At 42.0% G+C, this 11,400-nt stretch overlaps 1 protein-coding gene across 2 annotated transcripts in view; it reads right to left on the reverse strand.

Moving 5' to 3' along the window:
- Positions 1-11,400, reverse strand: part of RHOBTB3 (Rho related BTB domain containing 3) — a 53,802-nt gene that overhangs the window by 23,102 nt on the left and 19,300 nt on the right. For both annotated transcript variants that reach the window (XM_023749832.1, XM_006081203.3), the window contains exons 6-7: positions 9,741-10,106; positions 1,720-1,832 (exon numbers count right to left, since the gene is read on the reverse strand). In XM_023749832.1, coding sequence (XP_023605600.1) covers positions 1,720-1,832; positions 9,741-10,106 — 479 coding nt within the window. The remainder of the gene's footprint in view (positions 1-1,719; positions 1,833-9,740; positions 10,107-11,400) is intronic.

Below are 11,400 nucleotides of genomic sequence, written 5' to 3' on the forward strand. Positions count from 1 at the left end.
CCATCTTCCCTCACCCTCCACCCATTTCCTCTGATGACTCTCACAACCTCACTCTGGCCTCTGCTTGCCTAGCTGGGGAATACAGAAAGATTTATCACTAAGAAAATCATCGGGCGTATAATTTTAGTATTAAGAATAAATGTCACCGGCCTCCCACTCCGGATTAATCTACTACAGTGAGACTGTAAAAAATTTGGTGAGGAGGGAAAAAACATTATCCTTCCTCACAAGGAAAAAGAAAACACTCCAGAATGTTATCTGGGAGCAAGACAGGAAAGCAAACAGGACCATACCAATGCTGGTCCCACAGAGAGCGTGCTCATTCTGTACACAATGCACCTTCACACACTGAAAGGGCCGATGGAGAGCCTTCAGGTGAGTGTCACACATGAAAGAGAGCAACAGTGAGAGCATCACAGAATTGGGGAGCTAGCAGGCCCCCCAGAAACCACCCGCTTACCTCTTATTTTATAGACAGCCCTGAGAAGACTTGCACAAAGCCACAAAGATCATTTGTGGCGACACAATTTAAATGTACCTTTCCTGATTCCCAGCCCCTGTGTCATTCTCAAAGAATGAGAGACCCTTACCCCTGGAAAGCACAGGAAGAAAGCACAGAACACCTCTTCTTTCCTCCCAGGCAATGAGGGGATTTAGTTCAAAATCACAGACTCATAGAGCCTCAGCCTTCTTTTCCCCAACAAGAATTCATTTTATTCTTAGTACTCAAAGGAATGACTGTGCTCAGACACAAACCCAAGGAAGGCTTGGCTTAGAACCAACAACAACACTTCTGTCCTAACCCCTCAGATATAAAGGGTATGAGTTTGTATACCATGAAGATCCCTTTGCCACCTAGGCCTTGAATGAGAGGGCAGAAGTTTGGATGTACATTTTCAAGGGTCCATAAACTAGATAACCTAGAAAACTTTTGAAAAGTGAATGCAGGTTTATGTGCACATTTCTACAAAAGCATTAAAAACATATCCTTGGGTGAGGATTAAAAAATGTTAATAACTTAGATTGTAGAACTGACAAAGTCATCTGTATAAAAAATTAAAGGAATAATAACGGTTCTTACATTTAATATAAACCTATATTCTGCTAGGCATTGCACATAACTTACCTTTTTATCTACTGTAGCCAATTTGTTTATCATAGAATCTGAAATAAGAATACACCGGCTAAATTGTGTAACGCAGTTGTTCTAAAATATAACAAATTTACTTTTAACGCCTTGCAGACTCTGCACAGTCTGGATGACTAGAGGTTGAACATGCACAGCATCTGGCCGTACAGAAAGTCTGCATTTTTATAACCTTTGAATCTAACTTATACTTTTGAACCTGTATTAGATGAAAAATAAACCTTTAACTGTTCACTTGCTCAAAGAGATTTCTCAGAACTCTTGAGAAAGGCCCACACAGAAACGGCCTTGTTCCTGAACATTCCGGAGCATCAGGGGAATGTTTCAGAGGATGGAATCCACAAGTCAGCATTTTCAAGAAATGACTTGCACATATTTTAATTCTTACATGAATTAAAATGTGAGACGGTGAGAAATAATATGTTTACATTTAAAATACTTATAAGGCAAAATATACTTAAGGAAAACATTCGTAAATTATTAGTCTTTTCATGACTCAGTATCATGTTCATTATAGTATATCACTTACAATTCAGAGAAAGTAAAAATAAACTTACAAAAAACGAACTTACCTTTCCCGGTGTTTTTAAAATGCATTTAACTTTCTCAATTACATTTGAAACATCCCCAGAATCCTTCAACTTCTTCCTGATATCTTCTTCCAATTCTTCCCATTGGAAAGCACCTGTAACAAATAAACATGCATATTGACTTTTTCTGTTAAAGCGGGAAGAAAAATAAATATCTTATTAGGTATCAATGTTCCCTCTTTTTTAGTATTCTACTTTTCCTTTACCAAATATATATCCTCGTAGTTACACCAAGACATTGAAACAACTCACATTTTAAAAAACATCAGTTTGCCTTCCCTTAGTTATTCAAAACCTAGTCTTCCTCCTCGGCAAGCTGCCACATTTCTGTAGTCGGTGGTCAGCTGGCGATAGCAGCAATGGCCAGAAGATGAGTTACCATCACCAGTGGTCCAACACCCAAATTATTTTTTTTTAATATATTTTATTGATTTTTTACAGAGAGGAAGGGAGAGGGATAGAGAGTTAGAAACATCGATGAGAGAGAAGCATCGATCAGCTGCCTCCTGCACACCCCCTACTGGGGATGTGCCTACAACCAAGGTACATGCCCTTGACCAGAATCGAACCTGGGACCTTTCAGTCTGCAGGCCGACGCTCTATCCAGTGAGCCAAACCGGCTAGGGCAAAACCCAAATTATTTACTTGCCCTGGGCAAGGAGGCAGGCCTGGTCTTTCCTAAGGTTGAATAACTCATAGGATCATGGAGAGCAGTGACTGTCACCAGGCAGAGGAACAGGCAGAATGCACTCAGGTCTCATGCATGTCAGGGTCACATTAAGATATGTTCCACAGCCACCTCTACAGACCAACCAGAAGAGGGGGAGCTAGATAAATTTCTGAGGAGCCACAGGACCATGGCATTGGAGCAAAATCACCCTACCTGGTCCCTCACTCCTCCGTCCTCAGTTCTCTTCCAAGTTCTCTCTTCCTGGACTCATTTCCATTCTTTCTCACACTCTGTCAGCCCTTGCACCTCAATGTTTTGAGAAATTCCTACTGTATGGTCAGCGTAAGTTCATCTTGTCCCCAAGCACTCTTCTCACTTGGCCTAGAGCAGCCTAGCCTCCCTGATCCCTAGTGGCCTTTCCCATCCGATCTGTCCCATGATTCAATGCTGATGTTTCAATTCTGACCATGATATTCTGGGAGATTATCCTCATCCACTCCATGGTTTATAGGAAGTCCTACCTCCTAAAAATGGAATTTAAAAAGAAGTGGTGTGGGAGTTGGCATAGTTGGGGGACCCAGTTTCTAGTTCTATCTCTGCCATTAATTACTGGTGTGGCTTCGGGGTCCTATTCTATATGCTCTCAATCTATCTCTTCCGACAGTTCCCTTTATGTATCCAGAACTTTGCCAGGTGCCTTCATAGATATTGGGGACCGTGGAGGGCACATGACAAACGTGTATAGAACCATGAGGTCAGGCAATTGCAGCCAGTGTGTCCCAACGAGATCCAAAGCTAATCTGAAGAGCCAGATTGAGAGTCCGGCCACTCTCGGGCCTCGGACAGCAGAGCCCTGCAGCACTTGGTACTCTAGCGTATCTTTAAACTTCTCCTCCCCTGACCTTTATGATGACTACAGTGTACCTTGGTGGGATGGGGCAGGGGAAGCGTAGCCCTGATTTGAGGTGTGTGCTGTTTCTGTGGTGAAAATACTCTCACCAACGCCATATTCCAGCTACCAATGTGACACCTAGAACACAGAATTATGAATAAACACAATCGGTTCTCACACGCCGGTGCCAGCTGGCCAGCACACCATGCTACTTCCTGCCTTAAATTGCTATTTTTCTGACTTCACTGTTAGCTCCCCTTCCACCGCAAATTCCCAAAGGTGTGCAGTCCAGAACCAATCTATAGTTTTTGTTTTCCTCTTCCTGCACTAATGATTTTTAACTTCAAGGTCACACATACTCTTTTCACAATCTGATAAATTCTTTGCATTGTCTCCAGAAATTGCACATGCACAGATAGACATTCAAGTCTATATAAAATGTCAGAAGTAGAAGAAGCCAAGGGATGCCAGCCCAATAAAATTTATTCTATGCCAGTGATTCTCAAGTCTTTCTATGCATTACATTTACAAACCCCTGGTCAGTTTTGCTCATTGGTTAGAGTGTCAGCATGGCCCGAAGGCTCCCAGGTTTGATTCCTGGTCAAGGGCACGTATCTCGGTTGCAGGTTCCCCAGTTCCTAGTAGGGGCGCATGTGGGAGGCAACCAATCATGTGTCTTTTATAAAACAGATCATTTATAAAATACTATTGTAGAAGGTCTCAGCCTCAGACCAACTGAATTAAAATTTCTGGTGCTGGGTCCCAGACATTGATTTTAAAAGCTTCCCCGTTTAATCTAATGTGTTCTTCCCTTAGACATTTCACCCATTACCAAAACCCAGGGTTAGTGGTATGCAGCAAAGAGTAAGTGCAGGAACTTGTGATTGTTTATACTCATGCTATTAAAGGAGAGCACAGACATTGTCTCTTAAAAGTAAAATTATATTAACTAAAGAACACCTACACAACATCTCTAGTCAGAAGATCATGTGAAAGAAAGCAATCGTCAAATCTAAATAGATGGGATCAGTGACAGGTAAGTCCCCAGAGGCCATGGGTCTGTTTAAGAACAGACACAGAAAGATCCAATAACCTACACCAGAACGAAGACCAGTTCATAAGGGCACTCTTTTAATAATTAGAAATGCTAACTAATCATCTTTGACACTTTAAGGTCCTAATAAAGCAATAATCTTTAGACTGGGATTTGTTTTTTTGTTGTTGTTGGTTTTTTTTACTTTGGTAAAACTATTTAACATGAACTCTCTCCCCTTCCCAGAATTTTAAGTGTTCAATACAATCTTGTTAACAATGGACATGATGTTGTATGCACAGATCTCTGGAACTTACTTGTCTTGCATAACTGGCTGGAATTTTCTTTACTTAACTTCTCAGAGCATTTATTTACTTTACTTAGACTCGTAGAGAGCACGGTATTACCTGTGTGTCTGAAGCTGCGTTTTTATGCAGTGCAGAAAAGAGCGTGCCGCAGAATAATTCCAAGCGCTGAAGAATACTATGCAAACTGAAGAGGAAAATGTGCTTCCACACATTCATTTACCCTGACGGCATCTCAATAAGTGATGTGAAATTCTGAGGGCCAACTGTGGCAGGAAGAGTTCAAAGCTAAATTCTTGAGGCTCTTACAAATATTTCAATTCATAGCCATCAGAGATCGAGTGACTCAGGAATTTGCAAGCATAAAGACTGTATCGCAGGGTACAGTCAAACTGTAAGAATGTTACAGTTGTATGCCATTTAAGGAGTGCTCCATGAAGACCAGGAAACTGCTGCCCTCGCTGTTCAGATCACTCCTTTTTTAGTGTTAGTAAGTACTTACACGTCATGCAGTGTTAGCTGTTGTCCAATGGACAATTAACATCTACAGAACACACATACTTTTACGGCATCTACTCAGAAATTTGAATAGAAAAATAAACTGAAACCTCATAGATGTAATGTGTTAACCCGACTATTACACAGGCCCTTCCTAAATATAGAACTCAATTGTTCTATATACAACATTTTGAATTCCTAAAGATAAAAAAGCGGGGTTATTTTTTTAAAATTAAGACAGTCTTTGTAATTTGGTTCATTAAAAATAAAGCTAGGAGGGAGATTTTATATGGGTTTTCAGCCACGTTTGCTCAGGGCAAATATTCCCGAGTGTGCCACGCCATGGACTTCTACCTCTGCTTTGCCAACCCAGCTAACGTGAGTACAGACAGCTCCTACTAACATAACTGTGGGTAGGCTTCCGTGAGGAAACCATTACATAACTGGGTCTTAGAACCTGTGCTCTGTTCAAAAATTTTTAAATGTTTAACACACAAGAAAAAAAAACAGAAAAAAAAAACCTACAGCTCACGAACCTGGCCTCCTTACCGAAGTCTCTAGAAAAAAAAAAGTAGGTTTAAATTTTTTGTTTGATTTGATAGAAAAATATAGTAAGATAAAACAGTAACCAAGTCAAAACAAAACATTAATAAATGTCTAGGCATCTGATAGTGGGAATCTGGTTGATTTTTTTTCTCAGTAAATTTTCTGCATTTTTAAAAAATTGTCTTTACTATGGAAATACAGCCTTAATATCTGTTAAAACACAACTCAGATAATATAACTTTTGCTTGAGTCTGAGGTTACACTTTGTAAATAATTGGAGAATAAGGCACAGGTACCTTCTGAAGCATCAGGGTCTCCCTACAGCCCCAGGTCAATGGCCTGTGGCCCCGCTCAGACCTGACACCACCTCTTGCTGGGCCGTGACGTACAGGAGAGATCAGAGCAGAAATGCAACAGCTCAGTGTCAGACTAAGAAGCCAGGGCACTGAACTGGTCAAGGGCCTGCAGACCAGCAAGCTCTCCTGGCCCATGGCCCGAGGCCCTCTCCTCGCTGTTCCCAGGCTCACTTAGTTTCCACACAACCGCTAAGCATCCACTCGCCCCAGCTTCAGGAAGGGACTATACCAAGGCACTGAGGGCCCCACCTCCAAAGAGTTCTGCAGCAGTCAGCCTTGCAGCCGACCCCGTTTTGATTTTGGCACTAAAAGGGAGAACTGGGCTCCTCTCCCAGGTCTCTGGGGTGAATTCTTGGTCCTTATCCCCTGGTTCCGGCTGGTACCCAGTTCTTCCAAGAGGTGTTGCAACCACTGTGGTCAGTCACCACCGGGAGACTTGGGAATGCAGACTCTCGTACCCACCCCGGGTCTACTGAGTCACAACCTGAACATTATCAAGATCTTGTTTGCACTTGAAGGTTTGAAAAGCACTGGCCCAGATGATGGACAAACCGCAACCCCAACCCCCCGTTGTCAGAATGTTGGCCTTCTGGAGGTGGATCGCGAGTGAGGGGGCCTCGGGATTGGACTCCTGTCTTGTCTGCTCTATTCACTCCTCCCTCCATCACCAGAGATGAGTTTTCTAAAGCCCAGTCTGATCATGCTAAAACTCCAGAACCGCTTGTAAGAACGGCAAACACCAGCCTGACCAGCCTCATTTCCTTCCAGCCATCACCTCCCACTCTGGCTCCAGCCACGGGGAACTGCCCGTGGTTCCTGGAAAACAGCAGTTACCAAAGATTACATTTTCATTAATGCAAATCTCCCAATATGTAATTTCTTTCAAACTGCATTAGGGTGAACATGTGAAAAACCGGTAATAGGTCACTGACTCTGGGGAAGGAACTGGGGGATGAGGAGTACTTTTCTTTTTCCTTTCTCCCCCCACCTCCCACCCCTTTCCTATCTGCATGTATTAATTTTGCAATTTAAAAAAATCACTCCCTAGGAGAAGACAAGCAGGTCTGCCACTGGAGAGACAGCTAGCAATTTTACTGCTACGATATTACAGGATATAACTGACCTCAAAGTGTTCATGTGCCTTCAAAAGTATGCAGTGTGTGGGAAACCTGCTGAATAATTCATAATTACAACAGTAACATCATTGAAAGGGACAGTCAACACTTCCTTCATAGTTTTCTAAATATATTATTAAAGTAATTTTTTTTTAACATGTAAACATTTTGTTCTTATACAGTTAGTCTTAAATTATGCATTGTGAGATTCTAGGTTTAAACATAAAAATCTGTAGAACTAAATGAAGTCTTTAGTCTGGTTTAATCATATGATTCCCCGCTACTGGAGCCTACTCATTAGTTTCACCAACACTAGCAGAGAACCTGCCACCATGAGAGAACCTGCTAAAGGCACCATGCTAGTGTGCCCTGTCGGAGTGACTATTTATGCCTTTTCCAAGTCAATATTCACTGAACAATGAATTTAACACCTACCGCCACATTCTACTCCAATACATATATATTTTTAACCCACTAAAATCTGCGTGCTGCAAGTACTTTTCACAACCATTTATTTATTCATTCATTCATTCATTCATTCATTTATTTTTGTTAATCTTCACCTGAGGATATTTTTTTCCATTGCTTTTTCAGAGAGAGTGAGAGTTAGGGAGAGAAGAAGAGAAGGAGAGAGGGGAGGGAGAGAAGAGGGAGGGAGAGAGAAAGGGAGAGGGAAAGAGAGAGAGAAACACTGATGTGAGAGAGACACATCAACTGGTTGCTTCCTGCACACACACACCCCGACTAGGGGCAGGGCGCAAACCCGCAACCCAGGAACGTGCCCTTGACCAGGAATCATACCTGAAACCCTTCGGTACCCAGACTGATGCTCTAACCACTGATCTATACAGGCCAGGGCCATAACCATTAATTTTTAATTGAAAATTATATAACTACTAGAGGCCCGGTGCACGAAATTTGTGCGGGGGGTGGGGGGGGTTTGTCCACTCAACCCAGCCTGCACCCTCTCCATTCCGGGACCCCTTGGGGGATGTCTGACTGCCGGTTTAGGCCTGATCGGGCCTAAATTGGCAGTCAGACATCCCTCTCACAATACGGGACCACTGGCTCCTAACTGCTCACCTGCCTGCCTGCCTGATTGCCCCTAACTGCCCCCCCTGCTGGCCTGGTCACCCCCAACTGTCCCCCCTGCAGGCCTGCTTGCCCCACATAGCCTGCTGCTCGGTCGTTTGGTCGCCCCTCAGCAATCCCCCCTGCTGGCCTGGTCACCTCACACAGCCTGCTGTTCAGTTGTTTGGTCGTCCCTCACTAACCCCCCTGCTGGCCTACTCACCCCACGCAGCCTGTTCGGTCGTCCGTTTGGTTGCGATGGTCGCTTAGGCTTTTATATATATAGATAGCCACAATGAAAAAAGTAAAATCTTATTTTTAGCATCAATTATTTCAACTGAAGGCTACTCAAAACTTTCTTACCTATAGGAAACGATCCTTCTCTATAGACTTATAAACTTCTTATCTGTCCCCAATTCTGATGTCTAAAAATGGACTATAAATGTTTCTCCAGACACATTTGAGAGAAGGAGTGACCTTAACCCAATATTTCATCAGCATATGATTCTAACTGGGGAAAAAAATTAAAGAAGAAAGAAGTCCTCAGAATACATATATTTAGATGCTTTAAAAGTCATTTTACATTCATTCTTTTCCATTCCCATATGGGACACTTAGGTGTGAGACCTTCAATTCAGTTGCTAAAATGACTGTGGCAAAACTTCTATTCTTTAAAATATAATTGCTACTGGGTTTTTAAAAGGATAAGGAGAAAAATAATGAATAAGCTGAGTCCTAAAAGAGTAAGAGCACAGTAAGAAAAAAAAAGTCTAAAATAGTCATAGCCAGCCATAACCAGTTTGGCTCAGTGGATAGAGCGTCGGCCTGCGGACTGAAAGGTCCCAGGTTCGATTCCGGTCAAGGGCATGTACCTTGGTTGCGGGCACATCCCCAGTGGGGGGTGTGCAGGAGGCAGCTGGTCAATGTTTCTCTCTCATCAATGTTTCTGACTCTCTATCCCTCTCCCTTCCTCTCTGTAAAAAAATCAATAAAATATATTTTAAAAATAAATAAATAAAAAATAAGATAGTCATAGCCAAAGTTGATCAGATCTCAGTTTAAACTACCTGATAGTGTTATTTCCAGTTCCTAAACAGAATGCAATGACCCTGCTAATTTCTCTCCTCACTCCCTTCCCAAATCTAAGTGTCAAACAGAAAGGGGAACATATGGCTAGGTTTTAAAATGCAGACACTTATTTTGACAAACACCTGGACAATTTTATTTCTTTAAAGTTAAACTGGACAATAACTTCTTGTACTTTCACACGAGGTATTTCTTGCTTAGTATGAAAAGAGATTATTTTTTATACAAGAGGATGTAAAACCAGGCCAAACAAACTAGTAAGGAAGATGGAAAGCCTGAAACAATTCATGTGCATAAAGCCAATACTATTTCATGTATAATCTCCACTCCAGGTGACAGGAAGACGATAAAATGTGAAAACTCTTGAGGACCACTGGCATACTTCATTTCAATAGCCTAAGAGAACGTACCAGAACCACTGGACAAGATACCTGAATAAATGAAGCGCAGAATGTCCGACAAACACGAACAGAAGAGGGCGTCTTTAACGATGACTCGGAGTGGTGGGTTGCCTGGAGAATCCTGGCTAGCACCTGGACACACAGCCTCCCGGTTGATAGCAAAGAGATCCTGGGCCGTGCGGATGATACTGGAATCCTGGATGTCAGCAGGACTCTTCACATTGAAAAGCAGCATGAACACGTGGCTCACGGCGCAGAGGACGATCTTGTGGGCCTCCACCACCTCCTTTAGGTCTGGGTTGTAAAACACCACGTCCACACACTGGCAGCAGAACAGCAGGTTGTGCAAGTCGGAGTTGTAATGCGACGCTTCGGCCTTCAAGACGGGCATTTTTTCTGTTTCAAGACAGAAAATGAAACTAGTAAACTACTCTCTAGGTCCACAGACCAATCATTTCAGATTTACAACAAAACATCTTTTTAAATATTATTTGGCTGAATCATGCAAAATTGCCAATATTGGCCATTTTTTGACCTACAAAAATGGCAATTTTATATAGTTTAACCTAATTAAAAACATAAAACTAATTATCGAAGGACTGTAAAATTTCGTAACACAGGCACAGAAATGCTGTACTTTTATAGTGCAAACAAAAAACCTATTAATGCCATAAGGAGCAATAAAATAACATTTCTCATTATCTGTGTGCCCCCAAATAAAACACTGCTCCAAATACTGAATTTTAGTATGTTGATAGTCAACATTCCTTACTGTCACCTGCCAAAAATTCAAACACATTATTAAATAAGTCTCAAAAGTGACACGGGAAGTCATTTTCCTCCTGGGACTAGAAATGGGGAAATAAATCACTAAAACTGCAACTTCTCAAAGCCAGGGCTCAGTGTCTTGGGCTTCATTGTTTAAAACCACCTTGACCATTTTGTGTTGATCCTAAAATTAGTATACTGTTCCTCCCAGTAAAGCAATATGCTTCCCTAGAATCAACTTTTCCCCCTCAGCACATCTGAGTGTTGGCTAGGCTCCCTAATTTCCAAAAGAGGAAACAACTTTCCATTCCCTGGTTTGATCACTAACAAAAATAGATTAGCCTTAAATCGATTCAAATATCCACACAGAGTCTGCACGCTAGGCTCTCATCATTGGCCTAATTGTAAAACTCTGCTAACTTTTACCCAAAGCTGAGCTGAGGGAAGCGTTATCTGTGAAGGGTTGCCTGGAGGATTTGCAATCACCTGAGTCAGTGAAATTCAAACTTCTTTGGCAATGAAAATGTTTTATGCTAAAGCAAAACGCTATAAAATGAACAAACTCTATAAAATAACATGAAATGGCTTTGCTTTCTCTGATGAATTTGTGTGCTTTTTCTTCTTGATTAAAACGGACTAAGAAATTATCTATCTGCATTATTTATTTGGCTACCCCCCACCCATCTTCTGATCCAAAAGTATCTAAGGCAGTGGTTCTCAACCTTGGCTGCACATTAGAATCACCTGGGAATCTTTTTAAAATCCTGATTTCTGGGCCTCATCCTCCAGAAATTCTGTTTCTTTGTTATGGGGTGGGGCCACAACATTAGTAGAAGTAAAAAAGAATTTCCGGAACAAGTGGCCAGAAATATTTGCATGTGGACCGCGGGTCATCCTTGGCACCCTTGCACTAACTAAGGGG

The sequence above is a fragment of the Myotis lucifugus genome, unplaced genomic scaffold (assembly GCF_000147115.1).
Source record: "Myotis lucifugus unplaced genomic scaffold, Myoluc2.0 scaffold_0, whole genome shotgun sequence".
Taxonomy (NCBI): Eukaryota; Metazoa; Chordata; class Mammalia; order Chiroptera; family Vespertilionidae; genus Myotis; species Myotis lucifugus.